Source organism: Nipponia nippon, unplaced genomic scaffold (genome assembly GCF_047370975.1).
Source record: "Nipponia nippon isolate SJK-2023a ecotype South Korea unplaced genomic scaffold, ASM4737097v1 scaffold_5, whole genome shotgun sequence".
NCBI classification, from domain to species: Eukaryota; Metazoa; Chordata; class Aves; order Pelecaniformes; family Threskiornithidae; genus Nipponia; species Nipponia nippon.
In genome coordinates, this window is record NW_028262369.1 from 31,290,594 (window position 1) to 31,315,805 (window position 25,212).

The 25,212-nt window shown below is 45.5% G+C and overlaps 2 protein-coding genes across 7 annotated transcripts in view; both read right to left on the reverse strand.

Annotated features, from left to right (window-relative positions):
* Positions 1–546: 546 nt before the first annotated feature.
* On the reverse strand, positions 547–13,170 carry NASP (nuclear autoantigenic sperm protein). Of its 3 annotated transcripts, none has more exons than XM_087733497.1 (15): positions 12,989–13,170; positions 11,786–11,836; positions 10,867–10,977; positions 10,221–10,301; positions 9,928–10,025; positions 8,300–9,196; positions 6,356–6,438; positions 5,344–5,429; positions 5,141–5,214; positions 3,388–3,576; positions 2,962–3,128; positions 2,478–2,531; positions 2,313–2,384; positions 1,209–1,343; positions 547–718 (listed from the first exon to the last, which is right to left on the reverse strand). In XM_087733497.1, exons 1-15 carry the CDS (start codon positions 13,048–13,050, stop codon positions 665–667), a joined length of 2,214 nt encoding a protein of 737 aa, XP_087589623.1. In that variant the 5' UTR covers positions 13,051–13,170; the 3' UTR covers positions 547–664. The 3 variants fall into 3 exon arrangements, with proteins under 3 accessions (XP_087589623.1, XP_087589624.1, XP_087589625.1); XM_087733498.1 differs by having other exon boundaries at positions 12,959–13,092; XM_087733499.1 differs by lacking the exon at positions 8,300–9,196 and having other exon boundaries at positions 12,989–13,165.
* A 693-nt stretch (positions 13,171–13,863) lies between these two features.
* AKR1A1 (aldo-keto reductase family 1 member A1) overlaps positions 13,864–25,212 on the reverse strand; it is a 38,975-nt gene continuing 27,626 nt past the window's right edge. For 3 of the 4 annotated variants that reach the window (XM_087734474.1, XM_087734475.1, XM_087734473.1), the window contains 5 exons: positions 23,072–23,267; positions 22,277–22,476; positions 21,177–21,249; positions 19,659–19,745; positions 13,864–15,921 (listed from right to left, as the gene is read on the reverse strand). In XM_087734474.1, the coding sequence (XP_087590600.1) occupies positions 15,856–15,921; positions 19,659–19,745; positions 21,177–21,249; positions 22,277–22,476; positions 23,072–23,267 (622 nt within the window). In that variant the 3' untranslated portion in view covers positions 13,864–15,855. Of the gene's footprint in view, positions 15,922–19,658; positions 19,746–21,176; positions 21,250–21,749; positions 22,109–22,276; positions 22,477–23,071; positions 23,268–25,212 lie in introns of those variants that run through there. The other variant, XR_015699259.1, reaches the window with a different exon arrangement.

Sequence of the window (25,212 nt, forward strand, 5' to 3'; positions counted from 1 at the left end):
GCCCCTTGCTCTTTGCTTCCTGGCCACCTTTTTATGTATAAACACATCCGCATTTGTCCCAGGGCAGCCTCCCAGCCCCACCTGGGCGCAGGCAGGGACTGGGGCTGGCCGAGGGAGCAGCCCTGCCACTGTCAGCATCTGTCACCCCCTGCTCCCACACCCCCTCCACAAACACAGATCTATAAAGGGTGAAGCAGAGGTTGCTGACACACCCTAACACCATCCTGGCTGTTACGAAGGGTGCAGGGGCCAGACAAGCTCTTACCAGCCTTCCCCAGCCCCTTGAGGCTGCTCAAGCCCCCACAGGAGCCTACACCAGGCTCCAACCAGAGAGAACCCAGCAGAGCCAGAGCTGACTGCAGCTGCGCCTGGGCTGAATTTCACCCCTCGCTCCCCTCCAGCCAGCCCCGCTTTCCCCAGCGCCCGCTCTCCACCCCAGGTGGGCACAGATGGAAACGCTGGGGCTGAAGGGAGAGGGAGCCCTGTAGCCCCAGGGCAACGAGGAGCAGAGACGGGAACCTGCACCAGCAAGAGGGGCGAGGCAAGGACCATTTGCTTACAATCTTTATTGAAGTCATACAAAAGTTGCCAAAAAGTGAAAAAATACACTATATACAAAACCATTTTCCTTGTAAGGAGAGGAGTGTCCAAGGTTAAAGAATTATCATACTGTGCTTTCAACTGCAGCCCCTGAGTCTGCTTGTGGCCTTTTCTCTGTCTAAAAGAAAAGAAAAGGTTTCGTTTTTAAAAAAACAAGACACTGCCTTATACAGCACCGATTCATGCAGCCGTTCGAGGTTTCTGTTATTTGAAGACTCAACTGACTACTCATGCTTCGCTGGTCTTCAGAGCCCAACGCTATTCTAAAATATTGATGGTAACTGTAGCCCAGGCGCTAAGTATTAAAAAATACTTTGGGGGGAAAGGCCCTGTGCTGTAGTCGAGCCCAGCTCAAACACCCAGAACACGTTTCCATCCCACCCCGCGGGCTGCAAGTCTCCACAGCGGGCGTCTTCCCAGCCCGCGGTGCCAGACTCCACGGTACAGCATGCACCCTGCCAGCCGGGGAGCGTTCCCCGCTTCACCTGGGAAGCTTTAAGACGACCAGCAGGCAATAAAACCAGCACATCTACCAGGCACAAACCCATGCCTGAAGAGAGAGGGGAAAACCAAAAAGCACGGCCCAGGCTCCTGACTCAGCTGCCCACCTCCTCTTCCATTTTTTCTGCAACCTCGTTTCCACTGGGGGCCGCATCACCACCACCACCACCATTGACGGCCGGTTCTGGTTTAGATTTCTTGGCTTCATTGTCTCCCTGTTGAGTCTCCTCCTCCGGTTTCCTCTGAAGACAAAAGTTGTTTAGTCTTCACCATGTACAAGTTTAAATATATATTTATATACATTTTTTTTTTTTTAGAAAGTTAGCATCTAGATGTCATTGCACATTATCTGTTCAACCTCGACTTGCCAGGTTCAAGACAGATACTTAAAGTCAAGAGTTACAATTTAACCAAAGCTCTGAAAGCTCTGGTATCCAGGTCACAACCACAAGGGATTTCCAGTCAGACATGATTCAGGTGCTAGCATCCGTAGTGCTGGGTTATCCCGAGTCACCGTGTGGCAAGGAAGCACGCAGCTGCTGAGCCAGGTCGCAGTTAAGGGGGTAGATTTAGAGCACCTATGACACTTACAATCACCCGTGTAAAACGGATCAAAGCTGCTGCAGGCAAGCCCGAACTGAAAGAGGCTAACGGGACACAGGCCAGGCTGCGCCACGGCAGCACACGGAATAAAAACTAAGATCCCGTTATGGGATAATTTTAGTTAGATTTGCAAACAGTTCTAGAAAACACGTACACCTTTCATGGCACCTGCTACTCAATGCACCATCTCTTTAATATCATTACCCCCATCAGCCTGGCTCTGCTGTTTATCAAGTCCAATTCTCCATTTCCACTTGGAAAGAAGGGAACCCAACTCCGCCTGGTTCCTTGCCCTTTTCCTAAGGCCTGTGGGCCACCCTGCTCTTCTTGCAGGTCCTCAGCAGAGGAGGGCGCCTGCAGAAGCCACGCCACTCGGCTCGGGAGTTCAGCCGGGGTGCTGAACCACCAGGAACCAGTCTCCTGAGGCTGGATGGTTCCCAGTGGAAAGGAGTTTCACGCACCATTTCTGGTTTTACTTTTAGAGTGGTTTTTTTCCAGTATAGAACTAAGTTAAGAAGAAAAGCTTTAAGCCAAGAAATCCAATTATTCAGAGCAAGCCAGTGGTACTTTAACAAACTGCTTGTTCAGCTAGCCATTTCTGGACTCACCTTTTTCCTGACTAGGTGAGAGATGTCTGTAACACACTGCGACGCGCCGTCAGCTGCTTTTCTTACTGGAATCTATTGCAAGACAGAGATTGACACGTGAGTGACAGCGAACAGTAACCCTTAAAGCAGACACGAATCCTCAACATCCATCTTAAATTAACTTACTGTGGAAACAGAACCGCTGTCTTCACTTTGTGCAAAGCCAGATGTAGTTCCAACCTTAAGAAAAGCAGAAGAAAGAGTGAAAAAATTCTGGCAAGACCATATATGCTAGATTAGAAAGGGACAGAAAACCCGGCTCCTTCGTGTCTCAACGCTGTATTCTACACTCAGGCACAGGACAGATGCGACACTCGGTCCGTTCGCACGTTTGGCTGACCTATCGTTTCCAGCCCTGACACATTAAATTGCTAGGGAAGCCTACCAAATTCCAGATTAGTTCGGAACAATTAATGTCAGTGTATTTACTAAATACCCTCTCTTTAGATGTCAGCTGCCTCAGTTTCCCTCTCGCAGTCACAGCCCATAACATTTGGGAGCAACCACCAGCCCCCAGTCCGTACAATCAAGCCTGAGCGCCTCCCGTTACCGGTTTACTTCAAGTTTCACTAGAACGTTTGGTTAAAAGGAAACCACAGGACGCACTAACCAGAGTTGCTTTCAGTGCCAGCTCAGCTACTCTTGCGCTCTTTTGAGACTCCTTTGAATCTTCTATTTTTTCTTTAATTTCAGGAAGCAGCCCCTTCAGTTCTTCAATCTCCTTCTCGTCTTCAGGGGACCCGCTTTCTGCCTTCTTTATTCGCTCGGTAAGCATCGCTAGGATCAAACAGTTATCATGGCAAAAAACCTCAAGCCAAAGTAGCTGGCCAGTTATCAATATCCAGAGGCACGTATCTGCTAACACACACCGTTTCAACAATTCTGCTGTCAGTGTAGTCCGTTACCACTTTCAGACTGGCAAGCATCTGCACAGCAAGGTAATAAGCACACCAAACTACTTTTAGGGCAGTTGAAAGCTGCCCTTTGACCTGTGAAAGCTCTCACATTCGCTAGGCAGTTTTAGAAATCCGCTTACCCATTCTCTTGTCAATGACTTCTACGGATTTACCGAACTGCAAAACCGCCTCATCGAACTGGCTGTTGTAGTGGTACGCCAGGGCCAGCTGGTAGTGACTCTCAGCCAGCAGCCGGTCGTGAGCCTCCAGGTACTTCTGCTGCAGGGCCAGGCAGGCCTGAAACTCCTCTATAGCCTGCGTGTAGTTTTCTACAGGAGAAAGGCGTAAGGTCTTCACAAACCACACTCATATATCCAAACCAGCAAGATCTAAACCCTTATTCAGTTACTCCGTATTTTATTGCGCTTCTAGTCTGAAAACAGAACCACCGTGGAATACAGCAGTTGAGTTCAGCGACAGGCTGCTTTCAGATTATCAAGTGACACCGCTCACAGCCCAACAAGGTTCCCGTCCCCCCCACCTCAGAAAAAGATTGTTTCGAGTCCGGTTCCTCTAGTTGTCTCAAGTGTGCTTTGTCCATTTACAGCAACACAGCAAACTAAGCAGCCAAGCCAAAACCAGGCACACAAATCCTGCTATGTTACCTACCGCCGTGAACTGAGTGCAACCTGAACCTAGAGCAGTCCCCTGCCACCTCCCAGTCAAGCTCTCCATTCAATGTACTCTAGTGACATAAACCACAACCCTCATTTTGTAGCCCTTGTCCACAGAATCACAGAATCATTAAGGTTGGAAAAGACCCTTAAGATCATCGTGTCCAACCATTAACCTAGCACTGCCAAGTCCACCGCTAAACCGTGTCCCTAAGCACCACATCCACCCATCTTTTAAATACCTCCAGGGATGGGGACTCAACCACTTCCCTGGGCAGCCTGTGCCAGGGCCTGACTGCCCTTTCAGTGAAGTTTTTCCTAATATCCAACCTAAACCTCCCCTGGCGCAGCTTGAGGCCGTTTCTTCTTGTCCTGTCACTTGTTAGCTGGCAATAAGGTCAGAAAATGTGTAGGTAGCATGGTCTGCTTTCAAGATCATGCTTCGACTACTAGTACAGACCTACAATTATGTACTTTTTAAAAACTTGGAACTGGCACTTAAGGTGGGACAAGGACAACCGTATCCTTCCCCCTTGCCCACAACATGTGGCTCTCCGCTGTCATGGCCGTAGCTTTCCATAAAGATTCTCAATTCCAGAAACCTCTCACATTATTTCCAATGCTTGCAAGAAAGGAAGATTACACCCTACTTGGATTTAACAAGATTAAGCCACGTTTTTAAATGAAGGGCAGATAAGACACATTAGAAGGCACGAGCCCGAGTCTTGCTTCACACTCCTTTTTTCTTGCGCATAACACATCAGGGTCTTTCCTGACCATATTCCAGTATTTCGGATAGTCTAAGAGAGTCAACCATTTTTCATTTGCAGCCTTTATATTCTGGAACTGGCATGGTACCAACACCTCCCATTTTGCTCAATGACTCACTACTTCGATAAGGAAAGATTCCTTCTCAGTTTCTGAAGCTAACCAAACCTTGCCTATAAAGCAGAACACAAGGCTGGTTTTGATCTCGTAACACATTATTTCTTACTCAAAGCTTTCTTTCACTGTTCTGGAATTGCATGGCCTATCCTGTTTAGGGCACCAACTTGTTCGTCCATTGATTCTGAAGCTTCTCACATGGCTGCAGTATCATAATTAAACAAAGTGTATTTTGTTTTCATCTCAACAGCCTTAACTCACCTCCGCCCATTTTAAATTAACAAACGGAGAAGGACAGAAAGTGGAACTGTACCTGAGAAGTAGTATTACTTACCCGATTCAATGCTAACTTCTCCTAACTTTAGATGAGCTTGAGCTGCGTGGAGCTGAGCTTCTTTTGTTTCTTGTCTAAATCAAGGAAAAAAGTAGTTTTCAACTCCTCGTCAGAATACGCCACATTCACTAATTGCTTATGCCACCCCCCAATTTCCAATGAATTTCTCTAGCAGATATCCAAATTAGGACTTAAGCTTTTACCTCTTGTAGATGACTTTTGCTAACTCCAGCATGTCCCAGGCTAGCTCAAGATTTCCAATTTCATCCTCCTCACTTTCCTGTAAAGACTAGAAATGCATCAAAGATTAAGTGACTTTGTTACATATCTCGTCAAACAATGCTAAGTTTCTAAGCAGTGTTGTCGGGAATAAATTTCTTTAGGAGGTAAACAGTTTACCACTATAAGGAGAAAAAAAAAAAAAAAAAAAAGAACATGGAGAAGTTGTTACTGCATCAACTGAGACTTCGCCTGCAGTGGAGGTGTTTTTTTTAAGTGGAACATAAGCTTACGCTGTTAGTTGATATGGCCTTAATTTTTTTTCCAGAAATAACAGGGCACCAAGCACCAGTATTATCCCAAGAAAAAGATTTTGTTTAAGGTGCTATTTAGACGAATCAAAAGCTAAATAAAGGAGTTGATGTTCCGCTTTTTTTTTTTCTCCAATGAGCTTTTGAACTTCATTAGAATAGTCTGAGGCAGAGATAGATATTCAAGACAGCTGTACAGCACGCTTAGCACCACGCTCTAACAGGCTTGATTTTTCCAGGTGTTTTGATTGCTACATCGAGGAAATGCCTCAGATTTGAGCAGCACTACACTTCCCGCTAAATCTCCATCCTAATCGTGTTTTATCAGACCGGGTGCATTCAACACGCATAGTGAGACAAGCAACAAAACAAGCAGAGAGTAAACTGTTACAAGTAACTAACTTTAGTGCCAAGCTAAAGCAACTCTCCCTGCCTGCCCCCGCATTCACCAGGCTGCATTACTCATCAGTAGACTGCCCAAGTTTACAGCCAGAGCTGAGCAAGATAGTACAACGCGTACCACGCGTAACACCACCCCTTCCTTAGGCAATATTGGTTTTCAGAAGTCATTCCCTACACAGGGCTAAATGAAGTACAAGTGAGCTTTTATTAAGACATTAACATGACATTTAGACAACTACTGCCCTCTTCCATGAGCACCGACAGCAGAGCTCAGCAATCTCACCTTGTCTTCCACTGTCAATTCATTCTCCTTATCATCTTCGGCTTTATCATTTTCTTTATCTTCCTCTTCAGATTCTTCTGTTTCTACAAGGAAAGTACACGAGTGAGAACACTTGTTGTTACCACGCTTGCTTCACACGGAGTCAGGTAGAATATATTACATCCAGCCCTTATCCTTCCAGTGACAGGTTAGATGTGTGATGCAAGAAGAGCACAGATACATTAAGTTCTCAGCAGCAGCAGCCATCTTGCTGAAAAAGTGTTAGGCACTGTAGACTAAAGTAGTTCCAGGCTACCTTAGTCCTTGTTTTAAGTTTAACTTCATACTATCTAGAACAGAAACTTACCTAGCATTCAGTTCTCAAATGCATTGTGGACTCCCACTGAAGCCATGGGATCCTGAGCAGCCCTGGAGGTACTGGTCAGTTGCTGGACTTCATGCTACAGATAACAAGGGTTTTCAGCAAGATAGCTGCTAAGCTGCGTACAAATAAGACTGCTTCTGAATTCGTGTTCCTCGTGTCAGACATTTAAGTGGCAATGTTATTAATGAACCTGCTATTGTGTAGCACTGATTTGACTTCTGATACCATGTAGGAGCGTTGCATGATCTGTTCTACCAGTAGAAAACATTTTGGGAAAACGTGCAGGAGTACGGCTAATAACTTTAGAGCACTGGTTGACTCGTGTGCTAAAGTCGCACACTGGATTTCTATATCACGACCACTAATTCCAGAATAACAGGAGCTCGATGGGGTGGAGACTAGAACACCTGTAAGCTCAGTCTAACTCCCGAAAAAGCGCACATCTACCACTGAGAGGGCCAAACCTGTAAGCATGAGGACAGCTCGATCAAAGGTAAAACAGAAGAGATGTTAGGAAGTGAAAATTAAGTCGTGGGAGGAGTCTGGACAGGCACAGCAGCAGACCAGGATGTTCAAGAGTGTCCTCACACTAACAGAGTTGGGGAAAAAAGCAGCAGTATGCGCACATAAGCAGCCTTTCACAGGATGATGAGGAGTGGATATACTCTTAGTTTATGTTCAGTCACGCTCTGTCCAGACAGACACCCTGTTAGGCAGCTGCTCCAACACTAAGTGTTCACTGTGCTCAGCAGGACAAATCCTTTCAGAACTATTTCATCTGAGTATCTGCCACTCCTAAAATAAGGCTCTTCCTGTGGAGCTGAGCTACTGACAAGCAAAGTTTCAACTATCAGCTCATCAATTAACTTGTGCAATAGAAAGCAGCGGCCTACTAAGACCATGCAATTACTACTTCAAAGTGTACAAGTTTTACTAGGTTACTTTAACATAATCCTGAAAACAGCTATAATGAAGCAGGGAAGCAGAATGGCAGAAAAAGCTAGATAGCTGGAAGACTGCACTGTATAGCAGCAGTAAGCCTTCAGGTTACCAGGGCAAATTAAGTTTAGATTTGCCGACCAAATTCTCACTTGTAGTTATCAGGAGAAAGACTCAAATGGAGAGTTCTTCCCCCCCCACCAAAAGCAGATGTGTTATTTTGTTCTGTATTCAGCTGTTCTTATTTTTCTGCTCCACTGTTTTAAAATAAAATATAACCAGAGGCAACTTGTGCTTCAAGTTATTTGAAGGTTAGTGCAATAAACCCAGACGCATGCAAGTGAACATCCATTCAGTATTCTCCACCAGCCTAGCCATTACTTACACATTTCACAGGGCTGTAAGTTTGCTTTCAAGTAAGATTTGCTTTGCAGTTAGTTAAGCGTTAGTCTAGAGAAACTGAGACTAGTCACTGTTCCTGGAAACTTTACTTGGATGTAAAGTCCTTCAAGAGCCCCTTTACTGTGCCTTTTCCTTATTCTAAGGCAAACAGAAAATTCTGAATGGAACACTTTTTACCCATTGTTAGCCAAATCCATCAAGTCATCCACCCACAAGTACTTTTCTCCTCTCACTGTTACCTTCTCCCTCTTCCATCAGGTCATCTTTCTCTTCTTTTTCTACCTTAGCACCTTCACCCTCTTCCATCAGGTCATCTTTCTTTTCCTCTTTCTCTACCTTAGCAGCTACTTCAGCCTTTTCTTCCACGTCATTAGATGGCTCTTTGCCCTCTGCGGGCACAGGTTCCTTTGAGGCCTCTGTCTCTTTAAATTCATCTGGTTTCTCTTCTGTAGCTGTCTCTACCGGCTCTGGTTTCTCCTCCACCTTCTTCTGTCCAGCTGCCTCTGCTTCCCCTTCTGCAGCTTCTTTCTGCTCTGCAGCGACTGCTGCCTGCTCTTCTGCTGTCACTTGTGCTACTGCCTTCTCTTCCACAGCTGCCTCTGCCTGCCCTTCTACAGCCTCTCCCTTTTCCACAGCTGGCTCTTTTTCTGGTGCTTCTGCTGTCTGCTCTCTCGCCTCTCCCTTCTCTTCCACAGCCGCTTCTCCAGCTTCAGCCTCTTCCACAGCTGCCTTTGCCTCCTTGTCCGACACTTCTGTCGCTCCCTCCTTCTCCTCAGTTGCCTCTGCTACCTTGTCTTCAGGCACCATCTTCTGCTCTTTTTCCACTACCTTCTCTTCCACAGCTGCGTCCTCTTTCGTAGCCTCCTTTTCCACAGCTACCTGCCGCTTCTGCTCTTCCAAAGTCACCTCTTTTTCCACAGAAGCCTCCGTCTTCTCTTCAGCCTCTTCAAGCTTTACATCCTCATCAGCAACTGCTTCTTCTGTTGGTTTTTCTTCAGTGATCTCTTTCATTTCAACATCCTCCTCCTTGATTTCCTTCTCGGACAGTACGGGAGACTCTTCTGTAGACTTTTTGGCCTCTTCTTTTTCCCCCATGGCGTTATATACCTGTTCTCTCAACTCCTCCCTTGCTTCTTCTACATGATTGAGGAAGCATAAACATTTCTTCGAGTTTAGTGATAAAGACATTAATGGGCACTGACAATACCACCCTCAGACCCTCCAGTGTGTTGGTTTGTCATCAAGTTAGATGACATTCCTAAAAGCTCCATTTTCAAAGTACAAGGAAGTAGGACACAACCAACATAGTAACTCAAACTAAGCAAATCCCTTCCCCTTCCCCAGACTGCATTATTGCAAGCAGCCGCTCAAGCAGTGTGCAGTTTTGCGCGCTAGCGTTTTTAGTCACAGCTAAGCAAAGAGGTGCCAGTGTTTTAATAGTCTGGATTGACAGGAATTCCTGTATTATCTCCAGCTGCAAGTAGTATAAAATAGTTACTGTTCTCGGACTTTTTATGGAGACTCCGACCTGTCCTACTACACACACTGTACTGCTACAAGCTTACGAAGCAGTTCAAGTTGACTGTGAAGCTTAAGAAAGCGAGTTTGAATGCAGTGTTTCAGGACACAGACACCCGGTGACCCTTCACACATGCTTTCAGTGACCAGTTCCTTGCAGAAGTTTTAAGAGGTTTTGTTCCATCTTTAAGCAAGATTAGAAGAACAAAAAAAAAAGTCCATTCAGGCTGCTAAGAGTTTCAACAGAATGATTCAGGCTACCTAAGATACCAACGGACTAAACTTGCGATCGTTTAGACAAGAAAATGCAGCTTGGTGCCTCCACAACACGGCAGAGAGCTTTACATACCATCAACAGTTGGTAACGCAGAATCATCTTCAGCTTTTTCTCCTTCCTCTTCGACCTGCACCCCTTCTAAGGCATTTCCCAGCACACCATTTTCCATTCTAAAGGGAACAGAAGTTGGTTATCCCTTAGCTCTTGTAGTAACACCATTTTAACTGCACAAGCCGCAAGGCCATGGCCCGCCCCACCCAGTGCAACCCTGCGGATATGAGGTTCTAGCGTAACCCTGTCTACACGAGGGTGAAATCCTGTTACGCCAAGCAGACTCTTCATCAAGTGAGAAACCGTTCGCGTACCTTGCCAACTCCAGGAGAGATTTTCCATAGTAAAAAAAAGCTTCTGCACACTCATCCGCTGTCTCACCGTATTTTTTACCCCTACAAAAGTAACAAAGAATTATTTGCCGGCGCCTACTTTAGACTTTGATACATGAACTTGAAAGCTGAAAATTCCTGGACATGAAGAATCAGTTTCTTCACTCGTCTCCCACTGTTTCAAACAAATAACGAACGCTCCTCTCACTTAGCTAGATGTGGCTCTCAAAACATCCAGCAAAGCAAATTAATCTAAACCCCAAAGAGGTATCACCCTCAGACACTGATCAAGACCAGCAAACAAGTTACTAGCAAGTAACACTATCCCCTTATTTTCATATTAACAGACATCAGAACCATACACTGCAAAATAAGATATCAGATCCCTTTTCCTCCTTAGGGAACTGCACTGGCAATTACTGTCGCAAAAGCTATCTCAACTGCACACCGACTACAGTATTGTCCAACACTTCAGTTAATTTAAGTAGTTCGTCCTCTCTTTGGTTGTATTATAAATACAGCAGCATATGTAAGATAAAAATCTCAATCTTTCTTGTATAAGCCACATCAGTACAGTCAAGCTGAAAGCCAAGCCCTACAAAAATACACAAAACATTCTACTACTCACAGTAAGCTCGCAGCTTCCTGGAATGCATTAACAGCAGCCGGAATATTTCCCATTACCAAGTGTTTCTGTCCTAAACCCAATAGTTTCTTTGATTCTCCATCCACATCCATACTGGAGAAGAGGGGAAAAAATAAATCAAATACAGGATTCTGTCAGTTTCCATAGTAATTTCATATCCAGCTTTCAAAACCTAGTCAGCTTTATGTAAGAGCGAGTTACATACAGTACGCTCGTTTGTTTGGTTTTGTTTGTTTAAATCTGGACCAACTTTTAGACCCGATGACCGAGGGCAGACAGGTTAATTTTAACCAACCGCTGCAAGAAGCGGGTATCGGAATCTGATATGACAAAGGATGCTAAAGAATATACTTTAAGAGTATAACACTGAGTGCCGTACAGTGTTTCACCAGAGTCTGATGACAGCTAAGCCAAGAAAAAGAATAAGCCAAGCAAAAGAAGAATAAATCCACATTATGACTTCTCATAGCACAGCATGATGCATTTGAGAAGAATGATAGATGCAACTCTTAGTTTCAATTCAGTGCATCTCACACAGCTCCATTTCCAAAAGGTCCAGGCCAGTCCGGTGCCTTGGACTGGGACAAGAGGAGCTGCCCACAGAGGAGTACCACTGCACGCTAGTCACATACCTGTACCGCCCCAACGCTTCCCCAGCACTAACAGATCAAGAACGTCCTAAAAAACAGCTGGTATTTGTGTATTTATTAGTCCTTGAAACAGTTTCGTTGCACTAGATTTCTGCAGACTACTGGTGAGCACAAGTTTTCAGCATCTACAGCATCCACATCTGTTAAACTTCAAGCCTAACAACCGATTTGAAGGATGACCTTTTTGTTTCACTCAATAAGCCCCGGATTTCGCGTTCTTTAGCGAGTGACAACTCCCGCTCCCCTCTCACCTGTCTGTCTTGTCTGCGGATGTGGAAGGAGCTGCCAATTCCTCTTCCATCCTGCAAACGAAATATTGAATAAGCGTTTATAACAGGCCACCCGTTTCGTGACAGGAACCGAGCTCTCTCGGAGGCGGGAAAGCAGGGCCGGGAGCGGCGTCTGCTTTCAGGCGTTCAGCCGCCTAGAGCAAGGTCCCGTGCTGGCTCGCTCTGCTGGCTGTCCTTTTGGAGAAGCCTGTTCGTTTCAGTTTTGTTCACTGCTTGAATGAAAGTTAGGAAAGCGGATGCTTCCCCCTTCAGGTTACAGCAGACCCAGCCCGGCCTGCAGGGCCGCGGTCTCAAGCCCGGGACCACCCGCCCCTGCCAGCTTGCAGCCACTGACCCACCAGCACCCTGCAGCTCACAGCCACCCCCACGCACACTCGCGGCACGCAACAAGCCGCAAAGCGCAAAATTGGGTGTTTTGCACCGCGTTTCCAGTCAGGAAACCGGGGACGCGCCCGAGGCGCCCGCCCGCCCAGCTCGGGGGGCTGAGGGCTGGCCGCCGCCCCCCGCCGGGCGGCCCCTCCTCGGCAGCCCCCGGCCGCCAGCTGACAGGCGCCGCGCTCCCCCGCGGCCGGCAGAGGGAGGCCGGGGGCGGCGTTGCGGAGCTCCGCGGGCGGAACAAAGGCCGGGCGAGGCGGGCAGCGGCCCCGGCCCCCCGCCCCTCACAGACAATGGGCGCCTTTCCCGCCTTCCCCCCGGCCCCGCCCCCCGCCATTGGCGCCAAACCCCGACGGCGGCTCCTGACGGGCTGACGGCCCGGCGCCACGTGACGCCGCGGGTCCACCCCCCACCCCCACCCCTGCCGCTCCCCCTCCCCCAACCCGCCCCACGGGCAGGCCCGGCGGCGTCGGCTGCCCCCAACAAAGATGGCAGCAGCCGCGCAGGGGTCACGTGGTGGCTCGGCGCGAGGCGAGCGGGCCCAGCTGGCACTGGAGGAGCGGGGCGGCACGTACCACCGCCGGGAGGGGGGAGCGGCGGGGGGGGGGGGGGGAGGGGGCAGGCGCGCCAGCCCTCAGCACCCCCAGCCCTTCCCCCCAAAGGAAACCCTGCCCGCCGCCCCCCCCCCCCGTTACCCCGCGGCGCGAAAGCGCCCCCTCTCCCCTGCCGCAGCCCCCCCCCGCCCCGACACGCACACACCGTGACCGGGGCCAGCCCGCGCGGCCCTACCTAGTCGGGGAGGCCGGCGCGGGCTCAACGCAGGGGGGAGCGGCGACGGCCGGAGATTGCATAGAAGCTGCTGGAGACAGGGGCGGCGGCGGCAGAGTGCAGACCCCTACCCCTCCGGCCGCCTATATACCCCCCAGGACACGCCCCGGCCCGCCTGGCGGCGCGCGCACGCCGCGGGGGGACTACCGCTCCCGGCATGCCCCGCGCCGGCCCGCCGCGGGACAGCGGGGGCACAGCCGCGCGGGGCTTGCTGGGAAACGTAGTCCCGGGAGGGAGAGGGGGCCCCCGGGAAGTGTAGTGCGGGAGGGCGGGGCCGGGCCGCGCGGGGAGCGCAGGGAAAGGGAGTTCCGCCGGGAAGCCGCTGCCGCGCGGCACGCTGGGAAGCGTAGTCCGCGCCGCCGGGCCGCTGCCCGCCGCGGCTCCGGACGGCAGCCGGGCCCCGGGGCGGTGGGAGTGCCGAGGGCCCCGCTGCTCCCCTTCCCGCCCCGGGGGAAGGTGGAGGTGCGTGGGGGGGTGGGCTCCTTCCCGCAGGACGGGGCTCCCCCCCCCCCGCCGCCCCAGACACGGCGGACATGGCTGCGGCAGCCCTGACAGCAGCGGCCTCCGAGAAACTCGCACAGCGCAGGAGCGGGGCCAGCGGCGGAGACCCGCAGGCTCCATTCCCCCTCTGCTGCTTCAAGATAAAAGTTGCGCAGCTTCAGCTGGGCCGCGTTCCTCCATGCGGCCACAGAGCCGGGAATTGCAGGATTAATAGAGAATTAACCCGCTTTCCTTGGGAATCCTCTCTGCCCGCTTACTTACAAGAGAAGTAACTGGAAAAAGTTAATTAGGGCCTTGACGGGGGAGGGGGGAAGTCCCGAAGTCATACACTGACATACACTGAGTGCAGTATTTATTTAAGACATGCAAACATACAAGTGGAAATACATGCAACAAAAGCCACTTTTCTGGGCAGGATTACTGCTGTTAACATCCTACACAGCACCTTCAAAGTAAAATTGCAGTAAGAACCGCATTCAAAGTCACCCGTGTTTGATTAGAATAATAAAAAAACAACAGGGATTTCATTTCCCTTAGAAGAAAGCATCCCGTCTAGTAAAGAATCCTCAGGGAGCTGCAATGGCTTTCTCCGCTGCAGCAAATTCAGCAGGAATTAGGAAACACACTGCTGAAGGACAGAAATTCTTTAAATCTTACATAAGGATTAAAAAAAGTGATAAACAGGTTTGTTCCAGTTCAGCCGCACGCTGTGAGGCCCAGGGCAGGAAATACTTGAGGAGGCATTACACTTGAGATGAATATATAGTTTTACTACAGGCCTACTGTAAATGAGGTTACCAAAACAAAAATAACCTAATCCTTTAATTTTTGAACTATTTGAATACAGAGGATTATTTTTCCAATTCTAATGTTTGTTATTGCTACAGGAAAAATTAAAATAAGTGTTCTTTATTTCACTTACAGGCAGTTAAGCTTTCTTTATCCAGCAGCAAACAAGGAGTGGTGCCTATGACTGTCTCTGAATGGCATCAACAGATCTGAAAGAGTCCCTTTGTTTTAAACCGGGGAGGCCTTCAGAAACTCTGCCTTGCTACCCTGTCTGCACCAAGGCAAGCGAGCATTAATCCTATTTTACAGGTAGAGAAAAATCAAAATAGAGTGTTAACACTAAGGCCGCGGAAGGTAGGACCGTCAGAGCACTGGTACGTACTAACACCTCATGCCCTTTGTACTCAGATGGCTAGACAATTCATTAGGAGACTGAAAACAAATTAAAACTGTTGTTAGTGCTAGAGCTCCAGTCCTGCTCAACAGCTTATCAGCACTTGGTAAATTAGTCCCTGCCAGAGAGTAGCACAGAGACACGGTAAGTGGGCAAAGAGAGGCGCAGAAAAGGCAAATGAGTTGCCCAGTGTTACCAGCAGGTCAGTGGTAGAACAGGAGACAGGACCAGCTCTCCCAAGCATCAGCCCAGGCAGCGGTCAAAAATGCAACATTAAAATGGAAGGGGCCCTCTGCCAGGGCTTTGCTCTTACCATATAGCCAGGAACTAATTTTGGGACCTTCCAGAACTCAAACTGGACATTTTTGGTAAAGAGACACTGGGCAACCCTATGGTAAAAGCAGGATGTCTTTCTGCAAGAAAGTTCTTGAGGCTTTTGTGATAGGACAACCGGAGCTATTGTCACAGCTGAAATCTAACTATGTGACAAGCAACAGAGAGGACTGCCCTGAAGGCCTGCTCCAGGGTATGCATTCATTCTCATCAAATCTACAGGCAAATTAAAACAAAATAGAGAAGAGTTCTAAGTCCCACAAGTACTCTAAAGGGGATAAAAAGCACTGGGCATGGCTGGTTACTTCGGTTTTAATGAATGGTTTATGGACATAGTGCAACTGTAGCACATTTCACTTTATTCCCTATATAAAAATATTAATAAAGATATCAAAGTCAATGGCTGAGCAGTTGTTCAGTCTTAAAATGCTTTCATGCCTTTCCCCCTGCCTTTTTTTTCCCCTCATGGTAACAACTAAAATTTTCAAAACCATTTCACAGGCAGTAAACGCAAAGCATTGCCCTAACCTGATAACGTGTTTGGACCTCGATTTAGGCTCACCTGCTCTTTATCTAATCCCCAAAAGATCTGATGCTTCCAGGAGCAAGCTTGCAGTCATTGTAATAAATCCACAAACTTTGACATGGAAGCTACAGTATCTCCAGAAAGGAGGTCAATTAGAAGCAGTACATTGATAAGTGAATCTACTCAGGAAGGAAGGTTTGCTTTGAACAGGTTTTTTGAAAAACTGTGGCAACAATTACTTTGTGGAAGAGGAGCATGTTATTCTAACACCTTATTTTCTAGTACTTAATAGGGGTCATTGAAGGGGTAATGGGGGTGTCCAGCATCTCTTGCTACTAGCTTTCCATTCACCTGTGAAGTAAACAGACAGACTCATGTCAGAAAGACAGAAATCCATTCTTACTCTCAGTTTCAGACTCTGCATGGTTTAGATTTCTAAATCTTCATATCCCAAGAGAACATGTTCTTCAGATCTTAAACAAGAGCTGTTCTCTCTACCCCCAAGTCCTCTTAGCACTTCTTGAAAGAAAAATTTAAAAAATTAATTAAAAAAAAAGAGACAGATTTCTGTAGCCTACAGCAACAGTCTGTCTTCTAGCTGCTGAGGCTTGAAGAATTAGATTAAGAATAGTTAAAAGACTTTTGCCTTGTAGCTGTTATTAAGTGTTGTAACATGCACACTTCAAAACACTTTGAGTTGGAGCTTTTGCCCATGTTTCCATGATAAGAGAGTTGCCAGGCTGCCAATTTTACAGATGGATAAGATGAAACACATTGAATAACTTGTTCAGGGTCATACACTGAAGGATTAAGAGTGTCACTGAACTCCTTCATAGCGCTTTTTGTTTAAGAACATTTCCACAGAAGACCAGCTTCTCCAGCTATAAAATGGGAATACTGAAACTGATGTTCACAAATAATGAAACAGAGGCTCAGGCTGGCCCAAAAGCAGATGTGGCCACGCAGAAGTCGCAGTTCTTGCATCCCACCTCTAAGCATTCAGATGCACAAGTTGCATTTCTAGTTGGATTAAGTCCATTGCAACACCCCCAGCTTCCAAGGAGCTGAGGTAAAACCTTGCTCCTCACCTGTAACGATTGGGGAAATTTAGGTGCAGCAAAGAGATACACACCTCCCCGGGTGACAGACTAGCATCATTCAGCTAAAACTTACATTAAGCAACTAATGACTGAATAAAAGTTATGTTAGACATAATTTATTTTTATACATATACATGTGATTTTTATATTAATGTGATGTTAGAGATCACTCACAATGTTATGGGAACAGAGGGAATCACAGGGACTTTCAAATCAAGCATCCACTAGGAAGTCCCTCTAATTAAGCTTTCAGTAAAAAAACCTGCATTTCAAAGCAACAACTGAAATCCCTAGTAATGAATTGTTTACCACGAAGACTACTGAAGTGTGAAATTAGTCGCTTGGGGGCACTACAGAGCAGAAAAACCGAGATGTTAAGGTTTAACATTTGTCTACAGTTGTAAGGGTTGCCTTCAGCTGGCAGCTTCGTTTCAGCTTTATTTTAGTTTAATCTGAGCATCAGTCAAAAGTATCTCAGTATCTTCAGGTTTCCTCATATTCCCTTGAGAGCCAACAACTTCTGCATGTTCCTAGAATTCATATTCCTCATTTTTCCCTCCAGTTTCTTCCCCCTGCATATTTCACTACAGAGAACAGCTCTTCAGGTAAACATTCTTGTTCGCAGCATGCCAAGACAGCAGCTGCCAGAAGCAATGTTCCACATAGCTGATTCCAGTCTACCCCAGGAATTTGAAAGAAGGAGGGAGGGTAAAATCAGCAGTGAACACATTGCAGGTCAACGGTAGCTACCTATCAAAAATAGGCAGATCATCATGTGTACAACACTATTACTCCTCCTCTCCTGGCTTTCTAGTCATTCAAGTTTTGCTTAAGTCTATTCCTTGGCCAATTATGTGTTTCCCAAAGTTTCGATCTCAGGCTGGTGCAAGGAATGGCTGAATAATTTCCAACCTCTATCCACATAATGAGCTGTTAAAGTATAAAGCAACTCAAATTGTCTACAGGCAATGTCATAGCCTTTCCTCAGGCTTTAAACAAAAACCCAACGTGGAGAAGAATGGCACAACTATAAGAACTTATGGTTATACATCAGTGAAGTAAAGCAAGGAAAAACTGTCTCGACAGTTATGATAGGAGCTCTGATATCACTGCCATATCACACTTTGAAATCCAGACACTATAAGTTAAATTCATAGAGGAGAGAGGCATGAAAGGTTAGACAGGAATTTTAATTCACAGTTGATGAAAAAAAAAAAATCTTTCTGATAAGCCCAGAAGGGATGGGCAGGAGACAAAAGGTTCCACTAGAGATCTTACAGCTACAGAGTCATGTTTTAATTCTCCTCATCTTGCTTCTTCCTGTCTTGTTATCTGACAATACGGCAATATCTTTGAAGCCCAGCTGCATCACATTCGCCCTTTTTCGAGTTGGATGGGCTAGCACTTTGAACTGTACTTCATCTCCCCTTTGTTTAATCGCTGTGATCTGATCGGGTCTCCCAGGTAACAAAAAGCACATGAATTATCCCCTGCTCATCCAAGCCAGGCTACATTCTAATGTATTTTGCAGTTTCATTAACAAAACAACTTTGTTTGCAGCACAAGTAGCAAAACACTTGAAAGAAGCATACTGTAAGCAGCAGGTGTGCTTGTCACTATCACATTCACACAGATGAGCAGCTCAGCTTGCAGTTTGGTGCATAGACTCCTGATCCGTAAGCACAAAGCTAATTTTGGTTGCAGGGATGTGGGGGTTTATGTTTACGCACACATACTGAAGCAAGCCTACAGTTAAACGCATGGCCTTGAAGCTCTCATAAGCCCCAGCCTGACAAACAGTGAAAGCTGTAAAAAGTATCTGCCCTTGATATGAGACAGTAATTCACCACACATTCACAACTTCTCTTTTCTAGCTCAGACTAGTCACTGATATGCCCTCAAGTACTCAAAAAACCCTCAATAATAAATCCTGGAGTAAAGCTTCCCCCAAAGAATTCCTGTAGCCAGTAGCCACTGACTATTGAAGAATAATTTACAGGCAAACTGCTGGAGAGGCAAGGGTATGCTTGACAGCTTCCAACGTTGCAGAGAGACCTACTGTATCTATGCAGTGTACTGTATGATAGAGAAGGGATAAATCACTTCAGACTCATTACAGCACAGTTGCCATGCGGTGTTTGGTGACACACCAGGGAATGGCAACAGCTCTCTGTTGCATAGTCAGAAGCAGGACAATAAGAAATGAGGAACACTATAAAGACAGGAGACAAGGCATTGACTTTTTTTTTTTTGCAGTGAGGGGAAAGGAACAAGGTGAGGTCCTTTAATATAAGACAAGAAAGACCAAGAGGACTTCAACACTTACAAGGCATTGGTTCTCTAAAAACAGACTGGCATCTGATAGCACACAAGGTAAGGTTTCACACGACAGAGTAAACTACTGATGCGAAAAGATGCTGTGGCTAGCAGATTTGGGAAGAAAAATACAACAGCCTGAGCCAAACTCCCTACGCTGGAGGAAGGTCATTACAACAGATGCTGAAAGGGGGGACATCCAGTGGAGAGGAGTGGACAAATTCCCTCATGTGACTTCCACGATGGATGTGGAGAACTAACAGCACCCTGAGTCTTCACTGATCTTAGAGGTTTATGGTATAAAGTAGATGGGGACAGTTGGAACAAGGGGTACTTCTGGAGGAATGGCATGGACCTTAGCCTGCCTGTACATAAAAACAAATCAGCATGAGTTTAGTGAGATGGGACTCCGGCTTAAAGGCCCATGGACAGGTCAGTAATGAGAACAAGAGACACATCAGTGGCCAAAACAGAGGAAAAAGCTTTCCAAAAGTTACCTTTTTTGTACCCAGCTTTTGAAAAATTCTTTCATCTTAGATACCCTAAAAAGATGTAGTGTTCCTATGAGTAGTAGTAGTTCTGATGGGGACAGTAAAAGAAAGAAAACTGCAAAAACCCCAAGTTGTGGCCACATGCACATAATGAAAACTAACAAAAACATGAGAAACTTACCGTAATCATTGGCACAATGTAACGCCAGTTTTTGTTCAAGCTTCCAATGTGGCTCATCTCCTCTTCCGTGAGGCTGAGATCAAACACCTGAGAACAAAAGCAAGAGGCTATTGAATAAAGATTCAATAACCCTAGGTTTTTCATATTTAATTGATGATGAGTTTTGCCTCTTGGTTTTGTTTCCTTTGTAAGTCACAACCATCCCCTTGTGCTGTGAATTTCTCCAGAGATCCACAAGCAATAGAGCTGACTTAAAGGCAAAAAGGTTCCACTTCTCAATAATCCAGGACAGAATGGAACAGCAACAGGGACCTGAGACATTGCTGACTATTTCAGTGTTTAATTTCAGATGACAGCGCAACAACTGAGGCAAACACACAAGACTGGCATAATTTATTAAGCTGTAGTTACATAATATCTTTTGTACTTTCAAAAAGAAAAACTACAGTGCTATATTAGAGTTGCAAGATCCTAGTGGTAAAACACAAGTAAATTAAACATAATGCAACCTGTAATATTTCAAACACCTTCAGAAGCTGCAACTTTGGTAAGCCTGAGCCTCAAATAGAGGCAATTTCCATGCAACTCTGATCAACAGAATTTATGTATCTGTAAAAATCTTGGCTTCACACAGTATTAGTTTGTCTTCTGTTCATAAATACGAAGTTGGAATTAAGCCCATTTTATAACAAACAAAAAAAAAAGGCTTAAAGCCTGAGGTGTTCATACACTTGCCAACTCTAAGCTTACACTGATATTGTATAGCACTCTTCCACAGAGATAAAAAGGAGTGGGACTGTTTCTTCAAGTGCTGCCTACTCAGTCAACAGTCTGTTCCCATGCAGATCTAAAACTCAAGTAATTGCAGAGTCTACTGGAATTTCTTGACATTTCTCACAGCAAACTACATGGCAGAAATTGGTTTAATGGGAATAACAGTTACAGAAACAAGTCTTAACTTGGAAACAAGTATGTAACCAGCCGATCTGGTCACCTGGAGGTGATTCAGAGACTTCCCTCCAAATTATTGGAAGTCAGAGTTTTCAAATGATTTCTAAAGCAAACCATCTCTACTTCAGAGCAGAAGTGAATCACACTAATTCTATTCCTTCATCATCATTAGAATAGCAGTTTGCTGCAGAAATAGTCACCAGCCCTCACTTGCATGGTAGAACAACTGTTATTCATAAATAAGAAACATTAAATGTCATTAGAAGACTCCATTGGTCAATAAATTTGTATCTCAGATAAATTTCAGCAGAGATTTTTCATTTAGACTTCTACCAAGGACATTCTTTACCTTTTGATAACAAGACTGTGCATGCACATATATAACACACAGTTGCTTAAAACATATCAAGTTTGTTTTCCAAAAATCTTTACCCTCCCCTCTAAGCATGTGCATACATTGATGAACAAGAATGAACCAAGTGCCTCAGCTTGTTGTTCTGCAAGAAGTAGGACAGTATATTACTCACATAAAAGGGCATTGCGGAAACTCCTTTTCTCTAAACTTACCTGGAGATTCTGCTGAATGCGAGCGGGAGTGACGCTCTTGGGAATGGCAACCACTTTACGCTGCACTTGCCATCTGTTAAGAGAAGGAGGAGAGAGATTTTCTATGCATGCAGCCCAAGAACCCTGATATTTATTTTGCTTGAGTAATAATCTGTGGCAGCAGAGACGCCACTTAGGTTTCTATGTGAAATAAAAACATCCAGAAGAGGGCTGACATAGCACTGTATTATGACCAAGCAAGTCAGTAGCCACTGGACTAATCAATGAGAGGAAGATTCTATGATTCTAAGGTGCTCATGCCTTTGAACAAGCAAGCAAGTTCCAGGTGCTTTAAGCTAGAAACCCAATAAACAGTCAGAAAAATGTACTTAAGCATTTTACGTAAGTTCTAACACAACAACCACTGAGAAACTAGAAGAAAGCCCAGATTCCTCAAGTGCCTGTCTAGCAGCTTGAGTGCCAAGTCTTGAACATGTTCAGCTGGCAGGGTAACTTGCTGCTGCCCAAGACTGTACTAGTGATATTGACAGATACAGAGCCAGACAAAAAATGAGGATAGAAATCCAATTTTACTTTACAAGGTGCTGATCATATTCTGGATATCACCCCATCATCTTGTTTCCCAGTATCCAGTAGCTGGCTTTTGCTTTATAAAAACAAAACAGCAAATGGTTCTTCAGTGTGAAGCAAGGTCCCTTCCTCAGCCCCTCTTCCTGGGAGCCCATCTGAATGCAGCAGCAAGCGCTCAAGGTTCAAGCAACCAGCCACGGGCAAATTCAGTAGGTGGCACTCAAACGTGGCACACTGCTGCCTTAATTGTCCTACTGCTATTCCACAGCAGAGAAGGTAGTGAACTGTCCCAGGCATGGATTCAGGCCCTGAATGGACCCCTCTGATCTAGCCCATCCACCTGCCCTAAGGCAGGACCAACTCTGTAAAACAAGAACCAAACGAGGTTTGCTTTTGGCGCTCCCTGTGATTTTAACTCCCCACCAATGCAGAATAACACGCGCTTTAAGTAGATTCCTTCTAGCTTGCGTTTTTTTGCTTTATTTAAGGACGGGTTCCCAATGCCACCCTCTCTCACAATTTTTCTGTACCTGAGGACGATCTGTGCAGGTGACTTGCTGTATTTTTCTGCCAGCTTTTTGATCCCAGGTTCTTCTAGAAGCACAGGCTCATCTGGGTGTTTCCACATGCGATCTGGAGAACCAAGGGGACTGTAGGCAGTGACAACCAGTCCTTGTTTCTGGCAGTGAGCTATCAGCTCATTCTGAGCTAGGTAAGGATGGCATTCTACCTATTAAAATGACCCATAATGAGTGGCTAGAGAACAGATATCAACACAAAGCTCTAAACAAACAGGAAGTCAAAAGCACAGCAGAACCAAACACATCACAGGAGGTCATTCCAGATTCTGTACAACCTTATGAGAATAAGCTTTAATGAAAGAATGAAAAAGCATCTGGTAGGCTAAGTTTACGGGAAAAGGTGACTAGATTGCCTAAGTTTAGAGTGCTGGATTTTCCTCATGTACCAAACAGAACATCCAACAAGCAAGGAAGCTCTCTACAGAATGGATTCAAGTTACTCCCCCACAGTCTTTCTTTTTTATAGACCAACTTGTTCCTCAGAGGGAAGATGAACTCTTCCACAGACCTGTTCAACCAAGTAGGCATAAATGGCCACAGAACATGGATATAGGCCTCCTCCCCAACAAATTAACCTGCCTGGGAAGACCACTTCTGTGGCCCTGCTCCTGCAGAGGTGGCTATATTCTTCCCAGTACATAAGAAGCCACACCCCTCACGCTAAACACATAGCAGTGGTTTGCAAATTCTTCACTTTTATGGACACATAGGAAAGGTATTTGTCCTCTCCTTTATTCACCTTACCTGAAGCACAGCTGGTTTGACAGTAGCCACACTTAGTACATCACTGATCTGACGACTGTTGAAGTTTGACAGCCCAACGGCTTTCACAAGACCTTTTTCTACCAGCTTTTCCATAGCCTTCCAGGTATCCTTGTAATCAGTGTAATCGTAACGCATCGTGTTATCAGGATTCTTTGGGAAGAGATTGTCCCCTCGTCTATAGCATCAAAGGTAAAGTGTAAGTACATATACCATATTATTTATATTATGTTAGTTCTTCACTAAAAGAAACTCAAAGTATTCTCAAAAGCTTATACGTAGTTTGGAGGACAGAGTACAAATTGAGCAAATTTGTCTGTTGATTTCCATTATGCTGACTTAACCTATAAGAAATTATTTTACATAGTCTTTCCTATGTAAACTTGTTATACAGTACTTTCAACTACTTACCTATACAGTAGTAGTGACTACACAAAACTGATCAGCTACTGTATGCACAGCAGCAGCTCTTTGCACACTTTGATTCTAGCAAAACAGTGATTTAGAGAGCAGCAACTCAGAGAGCAGCTTTAGTTTTTCAATTTGTTTCTGAGCGAGGACTAATATTCTTCCTAGTCCGTTTGGAGCTGCAACCAAAGGGATCTTGGTTTAAGAGCTATCTAGGGGAGACTGCATTCAAAGTACACTGGTTTTCCCACTCCCTCTGGATTCTGTAGCAGTGTTAGCACTTGATACAAGCAGATTCTCACAGAGGTCTTAACATGTACATGTTGGTTGTAGGTTGGGTGTGTTTCCAGTTAGTCATACCAACACATTTAAAAAATAAAATAAAACCAACACCACACACACACACAAAGAACCTGGCTATGCCAGGTGACACCACCGCACTGCCAAAGGGCTACAACTGGTCTCTGAGCTGTCCATGCAAGGAGGGGTGCCGGCAAACCCACTGGAAGAGCGCTGCTTCGTAACCACTGCAGGACTCTGCTGGCTCAGATCTCAGAGACTGTCTTGCATTGCTCTAGCTAAGCAGTGAATGGTGTGAGAAATGGCAGCAGCTGGGGACAAGGGGAGATGGTTCTTGTTCATGTCATTGATAGATCTGGAATCAAAAATAACTCTGGAAACCTTTTGAGCTCCCGACTCACAAAAGCAGCCTCATATGTCAAAAGTAAATATATTGAGAGATTAATTTTCAAGACCTAGAGGCACTGTGAATTTCATCCAGAAGTCTATTTTAATTTCTGTGTAACTAACATTCTTTTGCTTAGCTTCCCAACACAACAGGCATTATAGATAACCATGCATTAAAACAGTTGAAGTAGAGCTAATGGAAAACTGTAGTGAACCATTTCCAATGAGAAAACATAAAACTGCTTTATTAGAACATCAGTTTTGTCAACAGTTTCCACAACATCAAGCACATTTAAATATTAGTAATACCTAAATATACATCATTATTTGTGTTACATGTTATTATCAAAGCAACATTTAATGGGGTTTTTTTCAATCAACTGAAAAACAAACCTGTTTCACAATAGGGGGAATTTTTAACAGCTCTAGTTGAAAACACTTCCTCATTCTGTTATGCTGAGGAATATATTTGTACTTTGAGCATCTTTTATCGTTAGTATTGTATGCTTTGAAAAATTCAGTTCACATGACTAGAAGGGGAAAAAACACATTCACAAATTTGCAGAACAGACAGAAGCCCCTTAAACTGAAAGGGTTTCTCCTGTTGAGTGAAGTCTCCATGCAAACACGTGGTCAGGAGATTTATCTGCCCCCCTGCCTTTTTACTGATTGTAGGAGCAGGGGGGACAGAACTGCTTCCACATCTACAAGAAAATAAAAGTAAGGAACTCTGCTTCTGATGGGGTTGTAGGATAAGTGCATTTAGCACTTAACTAGAGAACTTTCTCATCTCCTATTTCCTCAAATTGCAGAATTAAAGTGTCATAGAAATGATTTTCATTTCCTCCTCATACAGATACCACCATGATACTGCACATGCTGGGTCACTCTGGTACACTTAATAGGTATTAGCAAAAAGTGCTGTCGTCTTTACGAAGTACTTAATTCCCATTTTACAGCTAAGTAAAACTAAGGCACAACGCAGTGACAGGATTTCCTCAAGGTTACTATGTAGGTCAATAGCAGAA

Excerpts from the sequence above, each read along its gene's own strand:
- NASP (XM_087733497.1), bottom strand. The coding sequence starts at position 13,050 with ATGCAATCTCCGGCCGTCGCCGCTCCCCCCTGCGTTGAGCCCGCGCCG. Across the intron at positions 5,430-6,355 it reads AATTGACAGTGGAAGACAAG|TCTTTACAGGAAAGTGAGGA; the intron begins GTGAGATTGCTG and ends ATGCATTTCTAG. Across the intron at positions 2,385-2,477 it reads ACAGCGGTTCTGTTTCCACA|ATTCCAGTAAGAAAAGCAGC; the intron begins GTAAGTTAATTT and ends GTCTTGCAATAG.